Below are 26,589 nucleotides of genomic sequence, written 5' to 3' on the forward strand. Positions count from 1 at the left end.
TTGAATACTTCAAAAATTTTAAGAAATTTTAGCAGGATTGAAAATGAATCAATGACATCTATAAAAAAAAAGAGGCGCAATAATTTTAAAAAGTTTTAAATAAAAAATAATTAAATTATAAATAAAAAATAAAGATAATAATTTATAAGTTTAATAAAAATTAATAACGGAAAAAAATTATTGAATTGATAATATAATCAAAGTCATAATATTAATAATTATTATATGAGTGATTGAGGTGTGCACTTTTGGATTTTCCAACATTGTTTTTTTAATGTCTACAGAAATTATTGAATTGAGATTATTTTTTTTTTTAATCTAAAATTGTTATTAATATAGTTTTATTTCTTTATTCTATTTTATAAGTATAAAAAAAAAAAGTTAAAAAGGTCAGAAACCGGGTTACGACCAATAATTAGGTCACAAAACTTTTTTTGTTGCTAGTATTTTTGAATGCGGGTATTTTAATATTGGATCGTTTCTTATTCTAAAGTATATTGAATACGATTAATAAATCTAATTTAAGAAATGACTATTCACATAAGACTTATAAGTATCGGTATTAATTAAAAATATAAAGATGTAATCAATATCAAATTAAAAATTAAAAACTTGTTTGTCACGTTATTAATTATTACGCGGATAAATTACTTTTTAATCTCAAATTTAATTTTTTTTATTTTTGGAAAAAATTATAAATTTGTTTTTTTAAACTAATCCACCTACTAATTAAAAATATATCATCACTTTTATGAAAAAATAATTTGTACTTGACGATAAATAATTAATTTTTTTTAATGTCTTTCTCACACCCGCGAGCATTGGAAACTTTTACAAAACGATAGTCGAAAAAAAAATTATTATTATTTTATTAAAAAAATAACTTGAATTTTTTTCATTGCTGCTCTCTATATAAAGTGTATAGATGTTACTTTATAAATCATTCTTGGAATATATTCGGTCTAGTTAATTTTTTTTTTTTTTTTTTTTAATAAAAAGAAGTCTTATAGTTTGTCATTACTTTGATAATTAAATAAATTTTCTAAATTATTAAGTATTTGAAGATAATTTCAAAATGATTATTCAAAAATTATTTTTAATATCGAGTGGAACTTTACTTTTAATGATGTTCAATGGCTATTTAGTTGACGGGAATGAAGGAACTGAAGCAAAGTGCTCGAACCATGGTGAAACAGTAAGTAATGAATTAAATTAAATGAATAAATGGTTATTAAAAATTTGATAAAAGTGTAGTCATAAAATTTTTATTTAATTTTAAAAGTGTAAACTCCATAATGGACAGTCATGCTGTGATGAAAATTTAACGTGCAAACGACTAAATCTAACAAACACGTTTGTATGTATGGAAAAAGGTAACTAATTAACAATTTTAACTAACAGTTAATGGTCAAATTTAGACTTCATTATCATATATAAAAATAAATTAGTGAAATTCTCTACGAATCAGTGAATAGTCATTATTTTTCCTGCTATAAGTATACTAATTCAACCAATGGTATATTTACAGTTGGTTTCCAGTGCATATTCTCTAAATCGCAGTAAACTTGACTAACTCATTTTTAAAGATTACAAATTTTGATTAAATTTCATTGCTTTTTGTTTTAACTTAGTGAAATTGGGCGATTCGTGTGAAACTAATCAAGATTGTAGTGACATATTGCATGCTAAATGTTCAATGAAAAAAGAATGTGTTTGTAGATCAAATAATATTCGACTAAATAGTATAGACTGTGCTCCATTACTGAATGAATTTTGTTGGAAAAATGAAACATGTGCGCCAGCTAATTCTTTGTGCATTGATAATGAATGCAAATGTGATATTGGCTACTTACCGCTATCTAATGATCGATGCTTACCAGGTAATTATGATTAGACACAAAAAATTTTAATTATTTGAAATTAATTAGGTTATAATGAACTTTTTGACTTATTTTTATTATCATTATTGTAGAGATATTAGGATCATTCTGTGAAAACGATACTGTCTGTAATAAGATAAAATTTGCGGAATGTTCTCCAGAAAATATGTGTGTTTGCACATCAAACACAATTGCTTCAAGTCCTATTTCTTGTTCACCACTTTTAGGTGATCAATGTGAAAGTAATTATGATTGCACTATTGATAATTCTATGTGCATCAATAATAAATGTCAATGTGAATTTCAATTTGTACCTCATTTTAATACTGAATGTACATCACGTAAGTATTGCTTACACCATATCGAAAATATCCATGTGGGAATCCAGCAGATATAAAAAAAGATCGCTTGAAAAATGGTCCAAAAAAGATTATAGCAGTGAAATTCTAAATCTGAAACTATTTAGAGCATATTTAGAATGATTTTTTTTCACATGTTTTCGTGGGCTCCCACACTATGAAAATGTATATGAATTCATACTTCTCTATGTAAATTCTGATTCTTACGTAACCTATACTTTTCTACATGGATTTTTATGGATTCCCATATAATTCTTAGCGGAAAAATTATTCTTTTTTAAAATTATATGGTGCCATGGTAAAGCCAGATCATGTTGGCAACTTGACGTCAATTGAAATAAATACATGGAAAAATTACCAAGACAACAGTAAAATTTACAATGATTATAGTAAGTAGTGATGTAATCGTTACCAATTTTACATTGATCATAGTAATTTTTGCAATCCGTTTAATTCAATTCCGAAGGTAGCCGAAACGTTTCGGCTTTACTATGACACCATAGCATTTCAAACAAGAATAGTTTCTCCGTAAACATCAATTTTTTTGATATAGTAGTCATTAAGAATTATTACGGAATTGTTTTATCGAATATTTTTTAACTTTACATCATAGCTTATATTGGTATGGCTTGTGAAGATGATATTTATTGTCAAAATTTTATAAACTATACAACATGCAGCATTGATAACAAATGTGTTTGTGATCATGACTACTATCCAACCGAATTTAATACATGTGAACCAGGAATAAACGCACGTTGTTCGGGTAATAGACAGTGTGCATCGAAAAATTCTATTTGTATTGATAATCAATGTCAATGTAAACGTAATTATGTGCTTCGGGGATTGCAGTGTATACCAAGTAATGGAATTTCTATACAGCCATATAAATTAATAAACCATCGGCATTGAAACACTACATTTTAATTATAATTACAGCACGCTTGAATGAGCCATGTTCTATGGATACTGATTGTGGTGAAATCAAATTCTCAACATGTTCAGAAGATAAGATATGTCGTTGCAAAGACGAATACTTTGCTGTGAATGAAACAAATTGTGTATTAACTTTAAGCGGATTTTGTTTAAACAGTGGCGAATGTACTGTGAAACATTCCGAATGCTTCCAAAATGAATGTCAATGTAAACTTGGTTATATCGCTATTTCTGAAAAACAATGTTTACCAAGTAAGTGATTAATTAAAAATTAATACACTCGAAGTCTTAAGTTCCTATTCCCCTTCTCTACGTGCTTACTCAGAAAATTATTACCCTATGAGTGTTCCAATGCGCCATAGATATTTAAATAGCGCGTCAGAATTATCGGGTTTGGCTTCGTCTTGTAAAGATCGCAGTAAGGGTAAATACGCGCAGTTTTAAAGTATGTATTGTAACAAATTTACAGCACTAGCAATTTGATGGAAAGGAACTTCAATAAAGGACTTCGACTTTATGAGTTAAAATTGATTCTAATTGTCATTATACTTTCAGCGGATCTTAATGGATACTGCGACAGTGATGATGATTGTAAATTAATTATCAATGCTGAATGTTCAGAACATAATAAATGTATGTGCAAAAAAAATTACTTAAAAATAGATACATCAGAGTGTGCACCATTGCTTAATGAAACATGTACAAATGACGAACAATGTGTGCCATATAATTCTGTTTGTATTAATAATAAATGTCAATGTAAATTTAGTTACTCGCAGAAATCTAATAATGAATGCGTATTAAGTAAGAAAATTAATAGATTTAAATTAATGGAAAAATTTATAGAACAAATAAACAACTGATGTATTTATTGATTTTAGATTATTTAGAAAAATGGTGTAGGTTAGATGAAGACTGCAATGATATACTTTATGCAAAGTGTTCAAATGCCAATAAATGTATTTGTCATTCAAATTATATTCAATTGAATGCAACAACATGCGCACCACTGTTGGGAGGATTTTGTACTAATGACGCAGAATGTAAAACTGATTATTCAGCGTGTCTCGATAACAAATGTACTTGCTCAGACGGTTATTCATCGCGATCGGATAATGAATGTTTGCCTGGTAAGTGTGATTAATCATAGAAGAAAACTTTTTTGTACGCAATAAGAACTCTTTAATAATTATCTATCTGCTTAGTTTTCTTAGGGCAATCTTGTAGAGATGATAGAGATTGTGATAAAATATCAAATGCAAAATGTTCTGATGACAATGAATGTATTTGTAAATTAGGTTACTCAACATTTGATAAACATGTATGTTTACCACTTATAGGAGGTTATTGTAAAGAGCATAAAGAATGTCTTGTCTATAATTCTAATTGTCACAATAATAAGTGTCAATGCTTAGACAATTATGTAGCGCAATCTAATGAACAATGTCTATCAAGTAAGTATATAAAGTCTTAAATGTACCAGTAATACTACATTGCATAGTCAGTGAGCTAGGTGAGTCTTCATACAGGAATCACAATGTTTTTAATACGAGTCGTAGGTGCAGCGTCAGCGTATGCTTAGTACGCATTGGAGATGAGTGCTAAAAAACATTGTTTGAAGGATAATGACAGCCCAAGTGCTATGCATTATTCAACAAATTTTTTATCTTCATTATTATTTATTTCAGGTCATTTCGATAAAGTTTGCTATACGAATAGTGATTGTGGCGAAATAATGAACTCATATTGTTCAAAGTATAATTTTTGTGCTTGTAATTCAAATTATATTGCAGCACCAGGAAATAGGTGTCAACCCATATTGGGTGAACATTGTCACGACGAAAATTTATGTATAACAAAAAACTCATTATGTGTTGATAATAAATGTCAATGTAAACCGAAATACGTAAATGATGGCAATAATAAATGTATACCGAGTAAGTATACAATTTCGATATAAATAATATCCCGATCAAAAAAATCCATCTAGGAATCTAGCTTAGATTCCCACACAGCGTTTTCGAATGGATTCCCATATGATTTTTTCAGAATCCAGCATAGATTAAAAGATCCCTCTATAGATGCTTACATGAATTCCCATGGGAAACCTTCTAGTAAGTTTCGTTCGACACTATACTAGTAGGGGGTGACGGATACCGTCCACACTGCTTGCATCCAGGCAGTAGCTAAAATAATCCGCATATATTTTTTATGCAAAAATCCAGATACCTCGGATTTTACATAAATTTATTCCATGAAAATCTAGGTATTCTAGTTCCTATATGAACTTCTAATATGGAAATGTAGATATCCGAGTTCCTATATGTATTTCTTGCATGGGAATCCAGGTATTCATAATTTCCTATGGATTTCCTGTATAGGAACTTCGATACCCATACTTTCCTACATTGATTCCTATAAAAATCCACGCTTTCTTATGTTGATTCCCACGGAATCTCATTTAATGTCATACTTCCCTCTAATTATTTCTATCGATTTCCGTACGATTCTACATGGAATTTTTTGAAAAGGATATTTCAACACAATGCACTCATAGCGTTACAATACCTTATATAGTTGGATGAAAACACAATTATTTATGTTATCAGCACGATTGGATGAATCTTGTGAACGAAATGAAGATTGTATTAAAATACCCAATGCTAGATGTTCAACCGAAAAAAAATGTATTTGTAAAAATGATTATATAGCGTCAGATAAAATGTTATGTCTACCACTTTTAGGTGGTAAATGTTCAGACGATAAAAATTGCATTGTTGAAAATTCTATTTGTAGTGGAAATAAATGTCAATGTAAACCTCATTATTTAATACACTCCAATCATAGATGCGAATCAAGTATGTAAATTAATTTTTTATACATATCACCTGTGTTGAAACTACGAACTTCAATGCCTGTTTAGTCAGTCAGAAAAAGCTAATTTCAGACAAATCTGAATTAAAGTCTTGAAACTGATCAATTCTTACCTTGCTCGGAAGCTAAGTTTTTTCTCACTGCATCAGTTACTAAATTTATTTTAGCTCGGTCAGAATTACATTTGTTTATTGTTGACCTTCGAATAATGAAAAATTATTATAACTAATCAAATTGACAGAAGAGTCGTAGAGAATTACAAATTATTTTTGTTTGAGAATGTTTAGTTACTGTTTGTAGAAAATAATAAGACAAGTTGATCTGCCTGTACAGGGTGCCTATTCTAAAAACCGTAACATTTCTAAACAAGAATTAATTTTTTTTCTCACAAATAGTGTATTATTTAACTCTAGATTTCCCTGTATTGCATGGACCGAAACAGAACTCAATTTCGGACTTCATATAATTTTGTTTTTGCGGATTCATTGTTTTGTTAATTTTCCAAACATAACTATTAGTTCGGATGGTTATTAGAATGACAGAAATATTTAGAGGTTGACAAAAATGACATTTTGACAGGGATGAAATAATAACGTCAAAAGTAAACGTAGTGAGCAAAAACTAATAAGTTTCTCCTAAAAATAAGAAAATGATCAGTTTCGGCCAGTTAAATTGCATCGTTCTGAAATTGGCTTATTTCGATTAGCATAATAAACATTGAAACTTTCAGTATTAATGCGAGTGATATGAAATAGTAGTTTATCTATCAAGTGCGATCGTGTTTAAGACACGAGGTGTGAAGATTGGTGCCCGAGCCGAAGGCTACATACATTAATTTTTGTGACAGATATTTAAAATTTACTACAGTTAGTATTATTTATTTGGTAAGATTGTTTTGAGTATTTGTTGAAAATGAGAGAGAAGTCGATAAGTGTACGAATTAATATGATGATAAATTTTATCACAAGATGGCTCGTTGAGTTACTTCGATATTTTTTTGGTTGTTCGCTATCGCACATGTAACCACAAAATATGTTTTGATCCGCTGATGACGTCACTATTAGAACGATTAGGTATTTTTTTTACCAGCTGTATCTCATCTAATATTTTTAGCTACCAGTTATAGGCGCTAAATGTCGTCCATTTCAAGTGTCTGTCACAAAAAATTGTTTATTTTAATTTATTTAATGTGATTGTTTTTTTTTTTTTTTTTTTCAATTTTCACTTCTCTTCTGAAGATACATTAGGAAAGTCATGTAATACAAATCTTGACTGTGGATTTATTAAAAATTCCATATGCTCAGTAGATAAAATATGCATTTGTGACGCAAATACATTTGCATTAAGTCAATCTTTGTGTGTACCAATATTAAATGGATTTTGTTTGAGCGATAAGCAATGTAAATTAAATGGTTTTCATTGTGTTAATAATAAATGTCAATGTAAACCAAATTTTTCATCAATCTCTCCTAATCAATGTATGGCAAGTAAGTGTCATGTGAATTAAACAAAATGTTTTTGACCCATTGAACATATTTATTGATTGTGTGTAATTATTTCTACAGCACATCTTTTACACTCATGTAAAGATTCTAGTGACTGTTCTGAACCGTGGCATGCTGCATGCTCGGATGATGATAAATGTATATGCAGATCAAATAATATTGCAATGAGCAGATCAATATGTTTACCACTTTTAGATGGATACTGCTGGAGAGATGATCAATGTCAGGCTGAAAATTCTCTATGTGTTAATTTTCGATGTGTGTGTGCATCCGATTTCGTTCGGGTTTCCAACAATTTATGTGTACCTGTTAATTTTTAAATATGACTTCTAAAAATGATAATTTATTTCAATGAAAACATTTAGCTTTATATTTAAAATCAAATTTAAAATTTACAAGTATAGGAGAACAGGGCAGGACGGACCCCCTCAAAAATTTGCAAAAAAAAATGTTTATTTACAATCGTCATGTTATCATGCGTTTGATATATTTAATGTTTTGAAGTAATTATGATTTTGATGTAATTTATGAATTTCCTCGTCGAAATATTTAGGGTAAAATGGAATACTTTAAAAGTTTTGATAAATAAAATTTTTTTTTGACCCAATAACAACAATAAAATCTATTAAATGCATTACACGAAAAATAAAAATTGTTTATAGTCAAAATTATTATTTAATGATGATATTGATACATCATTAGAAGTTTATTTAATATGCATTGAATTAAAGGATGTGACATTTTTTTAGGTTAAAAATAAAAAATTTCAATATATTCTCAAAAAATTATTTTTTAGAAAAAAAAGCCACCTGCCCTGAAATTTAATTTTTTTCTGTCAAACATATTAAAAGGTAATCAATGATTTATTTCCCTATTTAAATTATTCAACTATAATTTTGACTTTAAAAGTACAATTAAGACTTATATTTAATTGAATTATCAATAATAAAAAAAAAAAAAAACACAATAAACTATTATAAGTTAAAACCAATTAAAATTTATTTATTTTTCCAAAAATAACCCAACGTATTTTTTAATGTTCAATGCCAGATATAAATGCTCATTAAATAATTTATAAATAAATCAATTAAAAATTATCAACTAATTTGAGCGATCATTGATCTCTACTTCCTGTATAAAAAATCCATATTATTATTGAAATAATTGTTAAAAATAAAAATAAATTATGATAAAACTAGCAATTGAATAGAAAAAAATAATTCAAATAGATTTTCTATGGACAATACGAATTCATAGTTAAATATTAATTCGAGCGTGATTCTTATTTTGAAGATTTTTAAGCATTAAATGATTATTTCGAATAAATTATGATTCAAAAATCAGTACCGTTATTTAGCGCAGCTACATGTTTAACTCTATTGTTTATTGTGTACTCAGTAAATGGAGATAGAAAACTTTCAACGCAATGCGCAAATGAAAATAAACTGGTAAGTAACGCAGTAACCCACATGAAAATATCATGTATAGTAAACATATATTAAAAAATATATGTTACAGATATAAATATATATGTGACAATACATGAAATCTTATAGAGAACTGGATATAGATTTTGGCCGATTTTATTATATTTTTATATATGTTTTCTCTTATATGTTTTCATATATTTCCGTATAACTTCAATATATTATTTATATATTTGAAAACTTATAATTTCAATATATTCAAACATAAATGTTATTTATATATGGAAACAAAGAAGAATACATATATAATCCATCATTATATGGCACGATATATATACCATGTATTCAACTTTATAAATTTTTATATATTTTTCGATATATATAACCATATAAGTCTTCCCATATATATAAGAATAAATAAAATCTATTCTTTTCTGTCTTTCTCTCTCTGTCATAAGATTCAAACATTGTGTTCAGAATATATATGTGTGCTAGTTTACAAATTTACATATATAATTATCAATATATGTAATACATACATGTGCTAACTTATAAGTTTACATATATGATTATAAATATATATAATACATGTATTAACTTATAAACTTACATATATAATGAATTATATTAAAACTTACTATACTATATATAAAAAAATATGTATCGTTTTTGGCCACTTATATGGTCCCATATTGATCATATATGGTATTTTCATGTGGGAATACTCATTAAACTTGTAAAATAGTTTGATATGAAATTTCTATTAAATTTTGTTAGTGTGACGAATATCAACAACATCCATGCTGTGATGAAAAGTTCAGATGTAAAAGGGTATATGAAACAAATCAATCACTATGTATAAAACATGGTAATTTATTTCTTTAATTTAAAAAAATAATACACGGAGAAAAAAATATCGTCAGAATGACTATCCAATGTATCCTTAAATGACGTATCGTCAGAATAACGATTCGTATACCTAATTTAAGAATACTCACATGTTAATTTAACAATCTATAGAATCGTTAATTTAAAGATATGCATTTAGGTTAGGATGAGTATTCATTTACTTAATTTAAAAATACGACAAATAGCCTTTGTAACGATATATAGTTTCGTTGATATTAGGTATCTGTATCGCAAGCATGAGGATCCGTATAACTTAATTGGCTATACGTTTCATCGTTTTTAGTTGCCGTATACCTAAATACAGAGTTTGAGCAATAGTCATGTCAGAGATACATGAAATGCCTAAAATAAGGATGTGGATCGTATTTTGACGATCCACTGTGAGGATACACGGAAAAAAAAACATTGTGCTCACCACTCAACGGTATCGTGATATTCACTCTTCTCGATTGGTTATACTTTGTATACGGAAAGTGTTGGTCTATCGAATCGTGATTATCGCGATCTAGACGGATCCCGAAATCATAAAATCGTTTTGCTATGGTAACGATCCGTTGTTATAATAATGGCAAATGCCCATAAAAAATTTGAGGTTAAAATAGATGAATTTTTAACGTCAACTTCATTACAATTTTATTTTTATTTGGAATTAATAATTACATGTTAATAATTCTAATAAGTGCAATAAAAAATTATTATTTAATATCAAGAAATGTAATCAAGGAATAGAATATACGTAAGTAATTGATGTAATTGATAGATATGACATATAATATAAAATTTCTCCACGCTGAAAAAAAAATATATATTCGTCCCAAATGAATCAATTTCTTTTTGGCTTTTTTTTTTTTTATACTTCTTAATGACAAAAAAATATATTTGATACAATAAAACATGAAAGTTGATTTAAACAGTTTTAAAATATGACTGAAATGTATCATTCATTTGTAGTAAGTACTTAACATATATTTGAAGCACATGACCCAACTTATTTATTATATCTTTCTCACAGTTAAATATTCATTTTGCCATTTGCAAATATACGATATCTTTTGCTCAAATAAATCTTAGTGGGTTCAAATAAATCTTATTTTCAGTTCATCTTATTCGAATCTTAACATTTGAGTAGCATGCCATAACCTCTTCTATTTTTAAAATGTGAATGATTTGGATCATTTGAGAGTGAGTTGTAATAAGATAATTTTTGTGTTAAAAAAATTAATAAAATGATACCGTTTATTACAGCTCATATCATGAATTATAATTATATTTTGCAAATAAATTTTTCTTGTTTAGCTGAATTGGGAGATTCGTGTCGAATAAATGAAGATTGTAGTGACATATTGCATTCTAAATGTTCCATAGCGAAAAAATGTGTTTGTAGACCAAACAATATTCGAGTTAATAACACGATCTGCGCACCATTATTAAATGAGTTTTGTTGGAAAAACGAAAAGTGTGCGCCTGCTAACTCTATATGTCTTGATAATGAATGTAAATGTAGAAATGGTTATTTACCCAAATCTAATAACCAATGCATTCCAAGTAATGATAATTGAAAGAAAAATATTATTCTTTGTAACCCAATTAACTTTGATTAAATTTTAATTATTATACTTATAGAGGTATTAGGGGCATTCTGCAAAAATGATACTACTTGCGCACAAATAAAGTTTGCGAAATGTTCGTCACAAAATATATGTGTCTGCACCTCAAACACAATTGCTTCTAGCCCAATTTTATGTTCACCACTTTTAGAAGAGCCGTGTGAAAGCAAGTATGAGTGCGGAGTTACGAATTCCATGTGTATTGATAATAAATGTCAATGTGAAACACAGTATATACCATATTCTAATACTGCTTGTGAAATACGTATGTTTCGATTTAAATTATCATCTTTTTCAACTTTTTTGTTTCGAATTATTGAATTATTAAAAGATTCATAATATTATTAAAACTAGCTTACTTGGGAATGCCTTGCAACAATGATCTGTATTGTCAAAATTTTATAAACCACACAGTATGCAATAATAATAAATGTGAGTGTAATTATAACTACTTTTCTAAGACCGGTTTTATATGTGGACGACCATTTAACGCACAATGTTTGCCTGATGAATCGTGTGCGACCGATAATTCCATTTGCATTGATTACAAATGTCAATGTAAGAAGAACTATGTATTTCAAGATACAAAATGTGTACCAAGTACGTATGCGTGCTGAATAATAAAATTTTATGAGTTATCCCGGAAAAAAAAGTTATTTGATGTTTTCAATAATACTATAGAACACTTGAATGAACCGTGTGAAACGGCAGCTGATTGTGATGGAATAAAATTTGCCGAATGTTCGGAAGAAAATAAATGTCGTTGTAAAGATAAGTACTTTGCTATCAATGAAACACATTGTTCATTAAAAATAGGTGAGTATTGCTCAACCAATGAAGAATGTGGTGTCAAAAATTCAAATTGTTGGTTCAATCAATGTTATTGTGAACTTGGTTATATTAACATTTTAAATGAAGAATGTATACCTAGTAAGTAATTGCTGAAAATAAATTAAAAGTCACAAAATTAATATCAATTGCCGTGATACTTTTAGCGGAACTCAACCGATCCTGTGTCAATGATAATGAATGTAAACTAATTAATAATGCAGAGTGTTCAAAAGATAATCGATGTATCTGTAAAACAAATTATGTTGAAACAAAGATCTTAGACTGTGCACCATTGCTTAATGAACATTGTACACGTGACATCCAATGTGTAACAAATGATTCTGTTTGTATTGATAATAAATGTAAATGTAAATTTAGCTACTCGCAGCGATCTAATAATGAATGCGTATTAAGTAAGGAATATAAGACATTTAAATTTATGTGAAAAATTATTGTAAAATAAACTACTGACTCATTTATTGATCGTAGATTCTTTAGAAAAATGGTGTGCTCGAGATGAAGATTGTCATGACATACCTTTTGCAAAGTGTTCAAATACCGATAAATGTATTTGTCGTTCAAATTATGTCCAACTGAATGCAACAACATGTGCACCATTGTTAGGAGGATTTTGTATTAATGACGTAGAATGTAGAACTAATAATTCGGTTTGTCTTAGTAATAAATGTACTTGCGTAAAAGGTTACTCACGACGGTCGAATAATCAATGCTTACTTGGTAAGTGTAATTGAAAAAAAAGAAAAAAAAATGATTGCAAGCAATAATAAATCTTTATTATTCAATTGTCTGTTTAGTTTTTTTAGGACAATCTTGTAGAGATGATCGAGATTGTAATGAAATATCAAACTCAGAATGTTCAGATGACAATATATGCGTTTGTAAACTCGGTTATTCACACTTTGATAGTGCCGTATGTTTACCTCTCATTGGAGGTCATTGTAACGAGCACAAAGAATGTCTTGTCTATAATTCCAATTGTTACGATAACAGATGCCAATGTTTAGAAAATCATGTACCTCAATCTAATCAACAATGTGTATCAAGTAAGTATTTAATTTCTTTTTTAACTTCCCGCTAAGAAAATAGAGACTGTTCCAAAATTCAGGCAGTTATTGTTTTCACTTCAATTTTCAAAAAATGAGTTTTCATCAGATGTCAACGTTTTGAGATTCTTGGGAACTATTTTTAGGGTGCTGACTGTGTGTGTGTGTGTGTGGAGGAGGAGGGGGGGGGTATTGTAAGAACACTTAAGCTCGACAGCTGCGGAAAATTTCGGGGCTAGCCCGTTGGGTCATATTTCAGATTTTCTACCATCAAAGGGTAACACCAAACGAAACTCCGAAGCTATGAGATCAATACATTGTATCCAAAGACTCTAAAAACATGCAATTAAAAGTACTTAATAGACTCAGCATTTTCTAGACTGTCTTTGTAACTTACAATTGAATTCTATTGGAGTTGTTGAATGGGGTGAAATTATAGAAGCTCGCACATGTGTTGGTTCCCAAGAAATCATTCTATTATCAACTTCCATTTGTAGCAGCTGAATCATAAATTCTTATCAATATTATTTATTTCAGCTCAATTGGATCAAGTCTGTTTTAGTCATTATGACTGTAACGAAATAATAAATTCACACTGCTCGAGACATAATGTATGTGTTTGTAAATCGAATTACATTGCAGTAAATGGAAATATGTGTACACCACAATTAAATACTCCTTGCACAGAAACAATCACATGTATGATGAACAATACAATCTGTATTGATGATAAATGCCAATGCAAACCCGATTACATCAACGATGGTTATAATAATTGTGTACCAAGTAAGTACAAAATATTCATAAAACGAAATTAATTTTTTTGTTACAAGTGGAAACTTAGTCGTATCAGGCGACAAAAATACTTTTTCTTTGAAAAGTAATGGAAAAATTAGATTAATTAATTGGTCATTTATTATCTTGTCTCACTAGTGCAATCATGATTATTGCTGTCGTTCCTTATCTCTTTTTTATACTTGTTCGCGATTGTACGCGTCTTAATGTACAAGATTGCAGGTAGATGGGAATCTGACGGATGTAAGGAACAAATACATTATATCATTATATCAACTGTGAAGAATAATTCATTTGCTCGCGGTGAGATTCGAACTTAAACCTTAGTTATTACTTGCATTCGAGTACAAGAGAGTTGTCCCCTCAATCACGCGTACTGGTTAATTACACTTATTTAAATTAAATATTTTAATTCATCGAAAATTTAAACTTCGTTTTTTCAGCTCAATGTAAAAATAATTTTGCATAAAATATTGGTTGTATTTGGTCTTTATATATCATTGATGATATTCTTTTTAATTAGAATGTGCCAGACATAATTGATTCTCAATACTTCATAATTTTATTAATTTATAACTATTTGATGAAGATTTTTTTTTGTAGAGCATTTGGGAGGATCATGTCAAAGAAATGAAGATTGCTTTGGAGTAAGGCATACTAAATGTTTCAATGGGATGTGTGTTTGCAAGAAAAATTTTATTGCATTTAATAATACAAAGTGTCTATCACCTTTAAACAGTCATTGTTTTAGTCACACCGATTGTATTGATAAAAATTCAGTTTGTGTTTCAAATAAATGTCAATGCAACGTTGGTTACACGGAAAATTTCAATCATACATGTGTGCTGAGTATGTTAATATTACTATTTTTTAAATTATTTGATCAATGTGAAGTGTACTTATTAGACTGTTTCAAATTAGAGGTCGATTTTTATTTTTTTGATGAACATTGAAAAATCGTAAGGGTATGTTAAAATAGGGTGACAGTTAAAATTTGAGCTTTTAATATTGATATTTAGAGGTGGCTATTGATAATTTTCGATTTTTCATGTAGTAACATGGTAAAAAGTACATAACTTCCGAAAAAATCAAGATACTAAAAATCTCTTCTTAAACATTTTGTAGCAAATTTACTGATCTACAAAAAAAGGTCTTCTATGATTTTGGCATAAATTCAACCATTCACAAGATATCCGACGTTACAGTTTAATACAATTCGAAGAACTTGTTTTTGCTGGTTCTGAATTTTATACTATGACAACTAATAAGAATTCAGAAATTCTCAAAACAGTTTTTTTTATAGGAAATTAAATGCTCTACAAAAAAGGTCACTTATCATTTTCTGATAAATCCATCTGTTCAAAAGTTATTAGAGCTCGAAGTAAAGTTGGAGATCTTTTTACTTTTTCCGGTGAAACTATCAGACTAATCATAAAATGTCATAGAATCTTCTTTGTAGGCAATTTTATTTTCTACAAATTATATCTGATAAATTTTTTTTGAATTCTGCATACTCTTCTAGTTATTTCCATATTAATGTCGAGCTCTTAAAATCGATCAGAACACTTTTTTTAGGAGCTTGGCATTAAAATGTAAATATCTTGAAGAGAATGCAGAATTTGAAAAAAATTTATCAGAGATAATTTGTAGGAAATAAAATTGCCTACAAAGAAGATTCTATGACATTTTATAATTAGTCTGATAGTTCTACCGGAAAAGTAAAAAGATCAACTTTACTTCGAGCTCTAATAACTTTCGAACAAATGGAGTTATCAAAAAAAGATAAGAGACTTTTTTTGTAGAGCATTTAATTTCCTATAAAAAAACTGTTTTGAGAATTTCTGAATTCTTATTAGTTGACATAGTATAAAATTCAGAACCAGCAAAAACAAGTTCTTCGAATTGTATTAAACTGTAACGTCGGATATCTTGTGAATGGTTGAATTTATGCCAAAATCATAGAAGACCTTTTTTGTAGATCAGTAAATTTGCTACAAAATGTTTGAGAAGAGATTTTTTGTATCTTGATTTTTTCGGAAGTTATGTATTTTTTACCATGTTACTATATGAAAAATCGAAAATTATCAATAGCCACCTCTAAATATCAATATTAAGAGCACAAATTTTAACTGTCACCCTATTTTAACATACCCTTTCGATTTTTCAATGTTCATCAAAAAAATGAAAATCGACCCCGAATTTGAAACAGTCTAGTACTTATGTAATAATTCATTTCTCATGAATTTTATTTAATAATTTTGTTGATTCTTTTAAAGTTCCGTTAGGAAAATCTTGTGTAACGGATAAGGATTGTAAATATATAAAAAATTCGAAATGTTCTGTCGATGAAATTTGTGGTTGTTATGATAATTATTTTGCCTTAAATGAATATACTTGCGCGCCTTCTTTGAATTCACCTTGTCTAAGTGATGAGGAATGCCATATAGATTTCGCTCATTGTTTTGAAAATATGTGCAAATGTAAACCAAACTTCACAGCAATATCTAACAATCAATGTGCAAGATGTAAGTATTATTTTCGTATTCATACAAAATGAAAATAGTAGAGAAGGACAATACAGATCTTCTGAAAATTTTATAAGTATATTATACTATAGCTGACATATTTTATTACGATCGGTTTTCTTTAATTTATTTGACAAAATTCGATATAATTACATTGCTATTGACCTACAAACAATACTTAGAACTTATATTTTCAAAACTTTGTAAATTTTAATCGTAATTCCAACTTGCCCTGACCAGTGACTACACTGCTGTTCTATCGATGATCTAGAAACATGGAAATAATGGATAATTCCTTTTTATAATTTTTTGACGCTTCATCGCAGAATAAGGGTTTGGCCACCTTCTCTCTTATAAAAGACTTAGAAAATTTAACTATTGTATTTATGACCACTTTTTTTTAGCCCGTTTGCTATATTCTTGTAATAGTATACTGGAGTGTGCAGAGTCATGGCATGAACAATGTTCAAAAGATAAAAAGTGTGTTTGCAGAGAAAACAATGTAGCATTAAGCATATCAGCATGTTTGCCTATTTTGGGTGGAATTTGTTGGAAAGATGATCAGTGTTATATTGAAAATTCTTTTTGTGATAATTTTCGGTGTGTATGTGAACGGAACTATAAGCCTGTTTCCAATAATATGTGCTTAGAGGTTAATAAAGAAAACCAAATGAAATAGGCACCATCTATTTCGTTGTCACAAGTGATACACGATTTTATAAATATCTTGCCTCATAAATTTTATTTATCTTGATAAAGAATTATGTAAATGATTGTTGTTTTCTTTAAATATATTAAATATACATAAAATATTAAATGTCATTTTTCATTGCGTAGCTTTAAAAATATACTACAGGATAATTTGGATTTTCGACATACAAACCGGGCGTCTACATAGAAACACCCCTATAGTCATAGATCGTGCAAGTTTTTTCTTTAGCTTACTCGGGGCTCTTCAAGAACCCCGTTCGTTCCTATTCTTATTTAGTTGTAGGCAGCAGCTCAGTAGGTTCTATATCATCTTAATTTATACTATAAGAAGGCAAACTATCCTTTACCGAAAAAACTAATCAGCTCTAATAAGAAACACTAATGCTTTAGTTTTTTCGCGCTCCAATAGTTGAGTATCGTTAGTGCGTTCAATACTTTAGTGCCATTAGTGCATTTAATTTCATTAGTGCCTTTAATGTCATTAGTGTGTTTAATCTCATTAATTTGAATTTCACAGTAGAGTAGTATTGACTATTTGGATTACTAATAAACACTACTAAAACCTGGTCAGCACTTATCATTTTCAATAATATTGTAAGTTTAGCTGATCAGACTACCAATAATCATTAATAAAACGCTATTCAACACTAATGACTCTTCAATAGTGTTCATTAGTTAATAGTACTGCCAAACTCAGTATTGGGAGTAGTAGTGATCACAAATACAATACTAATTACTTCCAATAGTGTTGCAAGATTCATTAGTCCAAGTACTAATGGGTACTAATGAATCACTACCCAGCACTAATTACATCCAATAGTGTTTGTTGTAAGATTCAATAGCCAGAGTACTAATGATCACTAATAAAACGCTCATCAACGCTAATGAATTTTCAATAGTGTTCATGAGTATTCATTAGTTTTTTTCCATAAGGGTAGGAGCTGCTTGAGGACAACCACCATTTTGAGTGGACCAATAATATATGACTAAGGATACCTAATGAGGCCGATGCTCTACAATCCGGGAGGGAAACTGTACTTTTTACACTGGGTTTGACGTAAAATCTAGCCAATTACTTTTCAGTACAGTTTTATTTAAATTGTCAATTGCAGTTGTTCAATTAATATATTGTATATTGTTGAGAAATTTAATTAAAAGCGATTAAATGCTGGCCCGAATTTTAAAACTGTTTGTTGGTAGATTATTAAATGAAAATAATATTTCTTTATACAATTTATTTTAGAAAAAAAAAACTTCAAAAGACGTCAGTCTTTCGTCTGACACATAGTAATTTACCAACAATAATAATAATGAATATTTAGATAAAATAAAAATTAGAAATAACTATTTTTATTTTATTGAAAGCTATTAACGAGGAAACTTTTATTAGCTTGTTATTTTTGATTCAAAGTAAAAAACAATTTAAATCTGACATCCATATACTGACTGTGATTATTTAGTTGTGGTCAAATAACAATTAAAGAACACAATAAAAAAAAAACAAAAAGTGAATAAGTTATTTCATTTTAATTTTAAAGATTGTGAAAAGTGTGAAGATATTTTAAAAATGATTATCAATAAATCACCTTTGGTATTGAGAGAAATTTTAGTATTGATTGTATTATTTGGCTATTCTGTGAATGGAAATGAAAAACTTGCTACGCAATGCGCTAATCAAGGCGAACCGGTAAGTGATGCATTTATATTCATTAAACTATTAGAATAGTTTGTTATGAAATATTGATTAAATTTTGCCAGTGTGACGAACATCAACAAGATCCATGCTGTGATAATAATTTTGTATGCAAAAGAGCATATGGAATCGGTCAATCAAAATGTACAAAAAAAGGTAACTGATTTTATTACATTAAGAGTGTAACAGAATTGTTGAAAACATCATATCTATCTTGGTCATATACAGTCATAAACGATTATGTCATTCAAAAAGTTTTCTTGTACAAAAGTTGAGATCAGCCTTGATATAACAATATATAAAATCGATCAAACCATGTAATCTTACTACTACTCGCTGTTGCTCCTTCTTGAGGGATTTTGATAATTTGCATTTGAGATTGCGTTATAATAAGACAATTTTCACGTTAAAATAATAAATTATTAGAGACTGTTAATCTGTATGACTCATATCATTACTTCAAACTTTGATCTGTTTTTCGAGCTCTATTCATGATAGAGGAAAAATTTTTTTAGAGAATATGATTATAACAAGACAGGCTTAGTACAAATTAACTTTAATTGTGCAAACGAATTTTCTTCTTGTTTAGCAAAATTGGACGATTCTTGTCGAATAAATGAAGATTGTAGTGACATATTGCATTCTAAATGTTCCACAGCGAACAAATGTGTTTGTAGACCAAACAATATTCCAGTGAATAATACAAACTGTGCACCATTATTAAATGAGTTTTGTTGGAAAAACGAAAAGTGTGCGCCTGCTAACTCTATATGTCTTGATAATGAATGTAAATGTAGAAATGGTTATTTACCCAAATCTAATAACCAATGCATTCCAAGTAATGATAATTAAAAGAAAAATATTATTCTTTGTAACCCAATTAACCTTGATTAAATTTTAATTATTATACTTATAGAGGTATTAGGAGCATTCTGCAAAAATGATACTACTTGCGCACAAATAAAGTTTGCGAAATGTTCGTCACAAAATATATGTGTCTGCACCTCAAACACAATTGCTTCTAGCCCAATTTTATGTTCACCACTTTTAGAAGAGCCGTGTGAAAGCAAGTATGAGTGCGGAGTTACGAATTCCATGTGTATTGATAATAAATGTCAATGTGAATCACAGTATATACCATATTCTAATACTGCTTGTAAAATACGTATGTTTCGATTTAAATTATCAACTTTTCTCCTTTCTTTAATTATTAAATATTTCATAATAATATTAAAACTAGCTTATTTGGGGATGCCTTGCATGGATGATACGCATTGTCAAAAGTCGATAAATTATACGATATGTAATCGTGAAAACGAATGTGTATGTAATTATGGCTACTTTCCAAAGAGCGATCACACATGTGGACGAGAATTTAACGCTCAATGTTTCCCTGACGAACCTTGTACAACAAATAATACTATTTGTCTTGATAACATATGTCAATGTAAAACCAACTATGTATTCCGAAAAAGAAAATGTGTTCCAAGTATGTAAAAATGTTGAATGGTGATATTTTATAAGCTATCACTGAATAGAATACCTGATGTTTTCATCACTATTTTCATTTTCATTTTCATTTTCATTTTCATTATTATTATTATGATTATTATTATTATTATAGAACACTTAAATGAACCGTGTGAAACGTCTACTGACTGTGCTGAAATTACATTTGCCGAATGTTCAGAAGAAAAGACGTGTCGTTGTAAAGATCAATACTTTGCTTTTAATGAAACAAATTGTGCATTAAGTATAGGTGGGCAATGCTTCACCGATAAAGATTGTGATGTCAAACATTCCAGTTGTTGGTTCGGTCAATGCTTGTGTCAACTTGGTTACATTGCTATTTCAGATGGAAAATGTATTTCCTGTGAGTAATTGGTTGAAAATGGACAAAATAAAATTCTCATTATTAATATCCATTGTCATTATACTTATAGCGGAAATCAACCGATCCTGTGTCAATGATCATGACTGTATATTAATTACCAATGCAAAATGTTCAAAAAATCATCGATGTGTCTGTAAAACAAATCATGTTAAAACAGATGTCTCAGAGTGTGCACCATTGCTTAATGAAGCATGTATAAATGACGAACAATGTGTGCCAGATAATTCTGTTTGTATTCATAATAAATGTCAATGTAAATTTAGCTACTTGCAGAGATCTATTAATAAATGTGTATTAAGTAAGATAAATAAAATATCTAAACTTATATCACACGGTAAGAAAATTTTGGTCTAAAAATGGTCTCGGAGGACTTTACACGATTTCTTTGGTGTGAAATTTTCTTGGTGTGAATTATTAGGCAGTGTACTTTGAACACGGTATAAATGTATTTTTTTCACACTGTTCAGTGTTATCACCTTAAATATTGTCTAATAATAAAACCTGTCATGAAAAATTATCAAATAATATATAGGCTGCAGTGCTAGTATATCATTATTATTATTATTGATGTAAATGTTTCAATGAAGAATTTATATATTTACACCACTGGTGGTGTAAAAGTTATAATTCACACGGTCCAAATATAACACCGTGCGTCGTGTAACTTTCACATTGGCAGAGTTGAAAATTTTAACACCAAATCATTTACACCACACCACTGACTTAAAATTTTTTACAGTGCAGAAGAATCGATTCCATGTATTATATGAATGGACATCTAATTTACTTATTGGTTTTAGGTTATTTATATAAAAACTGTACTCGAGATGAAGATTGCAGTGAGATACCTTTCGCAAAGTGTTCAGATGCCAATAAATGTATTTGTCATTCAAATTATGTACAATTGAATTTAACAACTTGCGCACCACTGTTAGGAGGATTTTGTACCGAACACGCGGAATGTAAAGCGAAAAATTCAATATGCTTGGATAATGAATGTGTCTGTTCCAATAGTTATTCACCACGTGCAGTCGATGAATGTGTACCGAGTGAGTTTAAGTGTTAAAAAAAGTAAATAAATTTTCTAAGCAATTTGAAAATTAATTATTATTTTTGTGGTTAGTCTTTTTAGGACAATATTGCAGATCTGACAAAGATTGTGATAAAATATCAAATTCAGAATGTTCGGAAGATAATAAATGCATTTGTAAATCGAATCACTCACAATTCGATAGTGTCATATGTTTACCACTTATTGGAGGTCATTGTAATGAGCACAAAGAATGTCTTGTCTATAATTCCAATTGTAATAATAGCGTATGCCAATGTTTAGAAAATTATAAATCCCAATCTAAGCAAGAGTGTGTATCAAGTAAGTATTTAAGCTTTTTTGTTTTGCAACAAATGGTGACATCAAACAAAATCACAAAACTATGAGCTCACAATATTGTATCTTAAGACTTTAATATAATCCAGTTGAACGTGCCACAGATAGAATTGGTCACCTATGATTGGATTTAGTTGGAGTTTTGGGATAGTTCAATATTGTAAAATTCGCATATGTGTTAGTCTCCGAAAGTATTGTTCCACATTTTCTTATTAATATTATGTTTCAGATAAATTAGATAAAATCTGTTATAATCATTTTGATTGTTACGACATAATGAATTCGCATTGTTCGAGGCATAATTTATGTGTTTGTAATCCAAATTATATTGCAGTAAAAGGAAATATGTGTGCGCCACAGTTGAATGCTTTATGTACAGAAACAACTACCTGTATGACAAACAATTCAACTTGTATTGATAATAAATGTCAATGTAAACCTAAATACGTCAGTAATAGTTATAACCAGTGTGTGCCAAGTAAGTATAATATATTAAAAGTGGAGCTTTAGCTGTTTTAGGCTACAAAAGCACTTATTTAAATTAAAATAGTAAGTTTAGAAATCAGAGTATAAATAACTTCAATGTACTAGAAATGTTTGAGTCTTCATGCATCATAGTTGAATTAATGGATAATTTTTCAATTAAGATTATTTATTATTTATTTTTTTAATTATTTTATTTCATTTTCTTCGACAGCATATTTGGGAGAATTTTGTTATGAAGATGAAGACTGCATTGAAATAAGAAATTCGAAATGTTTTGATAGAAAGTGTATTTGTAAGAAAAATTATTTTTCATTAAACAACAAAAAGTGTGCAGCATTCTTAAAGAGTTATTGTACAATTGATGCCGATTGTATAGTTGCAAATTCGATTTGTGTTTCAAATCATTGTCAATGTAAATTTGGTTATTCGACGATATTCAATCATACATGTAAACCAAGTATGTAAATATTACTATGTTTTCAAATGCTTTAATTTATCTAAAGTGTACTTATGTAATAATTTATTTTACTTGTATCCTATTTGATGATTCTGTTCCTATTTCCAAAGCTCCGTTAGGAAAATCTTGTGAAAAGGATGAAGATTGTGAATACATAGAAAATTCAATATGTTCAGTCAATAAAATTTGCGTTTGTGATGTAAACTATTATGCTTTGAATAAATATACTTGTGTAGCTTCTTTGAATGCTCATTGTTTAAAGGATGAAGAATGTCATATGGATTTCTCGTTTTGTTCTAACAACATATGCAAATGTAAACCAAATACTGCAGCTATTTCTAGTAATCAATGTATGATGAGTGAGTATCATTTTTTAATTTACATAAAATAAAAATGAGAAAAAGGAAGACAAGACTGCCTATTGAAGGTGTTATTAGCTTATTATGAAACAAAACAACTATTTTGTTTTTTACAAGCAAAAAAATACCTAGCAATTCTATTTTCAAAACTTCGAACTTTTATCACGGATCCGATTTGCCTTGATATGTGACTGTACTAAAATTCATTTGTCATCTAGAAACATTAAAATGACAAAGATATTTTTTTCTATGATTTTTTGACAAGTGGTTATCATGGAATATGGGTTTGGCCTTCTCCTCTCAAATAAATGACTGAAAATTCAACTACGATAATTTTTACGTTTTTGTTTTTTTCAGCCCGTTTGCTATATTCTTGTAACAGTACTTCAGAGTGTGCAGAGCCATGGCATGAGCAATGTTCAAAAGATAAAAAGTGTGTTTGTAAAGAAAACAATATTGCATTGAGCTTATCATCATGTTTGCCAATTTTGGGTGGAATTTGCTGGAAAGATGGACAGTGTGCTATTGAAAATTCTGTTTGTGACGATTATCGGTGTGTATGTCGACATAACTATAAACCTGTCTCCAATAATATGTGCTTACAGCACACACAATAGGAACCATCTATTTTGTTCTAACAAGTGACCCAAGATTTTATAAGTATCTTGTCCTATGTATTTTATTTGTCTCAAAAAATATTCATGTTAATTATTGTTATTCTTCTTATATATGCAGTAAAATTTACTAACAGATATGAAAAAATACATTCTGTATTGTAATTATTACTAAACGTTTAGTAAAATTTACTAGTTAGTAATAATTACATAATAAGATATTAAAAATTACTATGCGTAATGTATTTTTTGCTAACACAATTGTATTTTTTACTATCTGTATAGTAAATTCTACTATGTATAGATAAAATTAAAATTTGGTGGAGATAGCATATACAAATATCTATTACAAGTTCTGAAACATAGTTCCAAAGGAGATACCGGGCCGTCAAATATAAGAAAGGACTCGCGCGCGGGAGATCAGGGTTCGAATCTCGGTTGAAACAAGTGATTTTTTAAAAAACAAAAATCGACACCAACACCAATACAGATGACATTAAATAGCAATAACAATCAAAATCATACTAATAATAACAAAAAGTTAAAAGCTAATAAAAATTTAATTTAATTTTTTTCTAATCTAATATAGTAAAATTTACTAAACGGAATAGTAAAATTTACTAAACGGGATAGTAAAATTTAATAAAAAAAATAATAAAATTTACCAAACGGGATAGTAAAATTCACTAAACGGAATAGTACAATTTACTAAGCGACATAGTAAAATTTACTTATCTGTTTATGAATTTTTCATATAAATCATAAGCGTTTCAAGATTACTATCTAAATTTAGTAATTATTCCCATATTTTTTAGTAAATTTTACTATATTTTTTCCTCCGTGTATTCATTTTTCATGTAACTTCAAATATAAGTACGTGTTGGTTGCAATCATCGTTTTTTGAATTTTTCATTGAACAATTTGTCGAGTTTCAAACGAAATAACCTCATGATTATTCAATCATTAATTTAAATAACTTCCCTGAAATTCTGTATGGTCGCCAAAAGACGGTGAATATACTTTGCTAGCTATACAAGTATTATATTTATTCACTGTTATTACTACAATTTTTATTATTTAATATGAAATCAAAAATTCGTCCAAAAGTATCTTGATTTTGGAACTATTTTTTGGACTGGTTTCTCCGTGTACTTTATTATAATATCGAATAGAAACTCCATAAGTATGAAAATTATATTTTTTTATATTGTATCGATTTCAAATTTTTAAAACTGTCAATTAATTAAAACAAAGAAGTATAATAACTTCTTTTAAGCACATTATTTAGTTAATTACAGCAAATTAATAACATTTTAGAATATTAATTTTTTTTTTTTTAGTTTTATTTTGTAAAATATCAAATTTGAATGATCACGAATAGCTCTTTATAAATAATTATGTATATATTTTTATCCGGTGATATTATAACCATCAGGTACGCCAAAATTATATAGAAAAGTTGTTGTCATTTACTTTATCAATCAGTTCTTGTGTAATAAAGTCAGCTAGAACAATACTTAAAGCACGATGTGGAGCTTCAAAACTTTCGGTCATTATATCATTAAGTGGCCGAGAACAACGAGTTTGATCGTAATAACCGCCATTTTTAGCAATGTCAACACGATTATGACCAGCTAAAAAAAACTACTGTCATTAATATAACATTTGAAAGGCTTAAAAAAACTTTCTTTCATCAACTTATCGATCAACGCTGACTTCTTTACAATACTAATGTTCTTATTGTCTTTGTTATTAATATGATCACTTTGAATCTGGCAATTCTTGTTCAAATTAACTGCACATCCATCAAATAAATTGTCAAAACTAGCTAGTAATATTTTACCGCGATACTCTCCAATAGTGTCGTTGAGTTGCTAATTTTTGATGATACGTGATCCACGCCAAACTGAACGAATAAAAAAATTAACAATATCACAATAACTTCTGGTAACATCCAATGTCGGAGATAAAACAGTGCGTATGATTATTATTATAAATTCACCTGGATTATCGGTAAGAAATTCATTTATGCCCACTAATGCGTCTACTAACTGATAACTGGTCATAGTTTTATCTACGTATGAAATAAGTATATTTGATTGAGCACGTAATTCAATGTCAAAAACTCGAATTCCATACTTCAACTGATGGGAAATATCCAAATCGTGTGTTTGTAATTTTTTATTATTAATATTGAACGATAATGACGCATGAGAACCAATAAGAGATAGTTGATTTATTTTTTTTTAATTAGGCAGTTTAACTAAATATTTTAC

General features: G+C 28.6%; 3 protein-coding genes across 4 annotated transcripts; all 3 read left to right on the plus strand.

The window, feature by feature from the left end:
* The first annotated feature begins 987 nt into the window (after nt 1–987).
* LOC103575869 (neurogenic locus notch homolog protein 2) lies at nt 988–8,376 on the plus strand. The gene is made up of 13 exons (XM_008555847.3): nt 988–1,195; nt 1,283–1,373; nt 1,632–1,880; nt 1,973–2,221; nt 2,853–3,101; nt 3,179–3,427; nt 3,731–3,979; nt 4,057–4,305; nt 4,381–4,629; nt 4,864–5,112; nt 5,785–6,033; nt 7,288–7,536; nt 7,615–8,376. The coding sequence occupies exons 1-13, from the start codon at nt 1,076–1,078 to the stop codon at nt 7,872–7,874; spliced, it is 2,961 nt and encodes a 986-aa protein (XP_008554069.1). The 5' UTR covers nt 988–1,075; the 3' UTR covers nt 7,875–8,376.
* A 1,916-nt stretch (nt 8,377–10,292) lies between these two features.
* On the plus strand, nt 10,293–17,391 carry LOC103575876 (prion-like-(Q/N-rich) domain-bearing protein 25). The gene is made up of 12 exons (XM_014442079.2): nt 10,293–10,626; nt 11,187–11,435; nt 11,514–11,762; nt 11,852–12,097; nt 12,179–12,427; nt 12,493–12,741; nt 12,818–13,066; nt 13,144–13,392; nt 13,930–14,178; nt 14,791–15,036; nt 16,464–16,712; nt 17,117–17,391. Exons 3-12 carry the CDS (start codon nt 11,693–11,695, stop codon nt 17,389–17,391), a joined length of 2,331 nt encoding a protein of 776 aa, XP_014297565.1. The 5' UTR covers nt 10,293–10,626; nt 11,187–11,435; nt 11,514–11,692.
* Nucleotides 17,392–18,809: 1,418 nt separating this feature from the next.
* Nucleotides 18,810–24,316, plus strand: LOC103575870 (prion-like-(Q/N-rich) domain-bearing protein 25). Of its 2 annotated transcripts, XM_008555849.3 has the most exons (13): nt 18,810–19,110; nt 19,182–19,272; nt 19,706–19,954; nt 20,033–20,281; nt 20,357–20,605; nt 20,741–20,989; nt 21,060–21,308; nt 21,811–22,059; nt 22,134–22,382; nt 22,627–22,875; nt 23,095–23,340; nt 23,451–23,699; nt 24,057–24,316. In XM_008555849.3, the coding sequence occupies exons 1-13, from the start codon at nt 18,991–18,993 to the stop codon at nt 24,314–24,316; spliced, it is 2,958 nt and encodes a 985-aa protein (XP_008554071.1). In that variant the 5' UTR covers nt 18,810–18,990. The 2 variants fall into 2 exon arrangements, with proteins under 2 accessions (XP_008554071.1, XP_008554070.1); XM_008555848.3 differs by having other exon boundaries at nt 20,033–20,605.
* Nucleotides 24,317–26,589: the final 2,273 nt, after the last annotated feature.

Source organism: Microplitis demolitor, chromosome 4, assembly GCF_026212275.2.
Source record: "Microplitis demolitor isolate Queensland-Clemson2020A chromosome 4, iyMicDemo2.1a, whole genome shotgun sequence".
NCBI lineage: Eukaryota > Metazoa > Arthropoda > Insecta > Hymenoptera > Braconidae > Microplitis > Microplitis demolitor.

Excerpts from the sequence above, each read along its gene's own strand:
- LOC103575869 (XM_008555847.3), top strand. The coding sequence starts at position 1,076 with ATGATTATTCAAAAATTATTTTTAATATCGAGTGGAACTTTACTTTTA. Across the intron at positions 1,374-1,631 it reads GTTTGTATGTATGGAAAAAG|TGAAATTGGGCGATTCGTGT; the intron begins GTAACTAATTAA and ends GTTTTAACTTAG. Across the intron at positions 3,428-3,730 it reads TGAAAAACAATGTTTACCAA|CGGATCTTAATGGATACTGC; the intron begins GTAAGTGATTAA and ends TTATACTTTCAG.
- LOC103575870 (XM_008555848.3), top strand. The coding sequence starts at position 18,991 with ATGATTATCAATAAATCACCTTTGGTATTGAGAGAAATTTTAGTATTG. Across the intron at positions 19,111-19,181 it reads GCGCTAATCAAGGCGAACCG|TGTGACGAACATCAACAAGA; the intron begins GTAAGTGATGCA and ends AAATTTTGCCAG. Across the intron at positions 20,606-20,740 it reads AAAAAGAAAATGTGTTCCAA|AACACTTAAATGAACCGTGT; the intron begins GTATGTAAAAAT and ends TTATTATTATAG.
- LOC103575876 (XM_014442079.2), top strand. The coding sequence starts at position 11,693 with ATGTGTATTGATAATAAATGTCAATGTGAAACACAGTATATACCATAT. Across the intron at positions 12,742-12,817 it reads TAATAATGAATGCGTATTAA|ATTCTTTAGAAAAATGGTGT; the intron begins GTAAGGAATATA and ends TATTGATCGTAG. Across the intron at positions 14,179-14,790 it reads TTATAATAATTGTGTACCAA|AGCATTTGGGAGGATCATGT; the intron begins GTAAGTACAAAA and ends TTTTTTTTGTAG.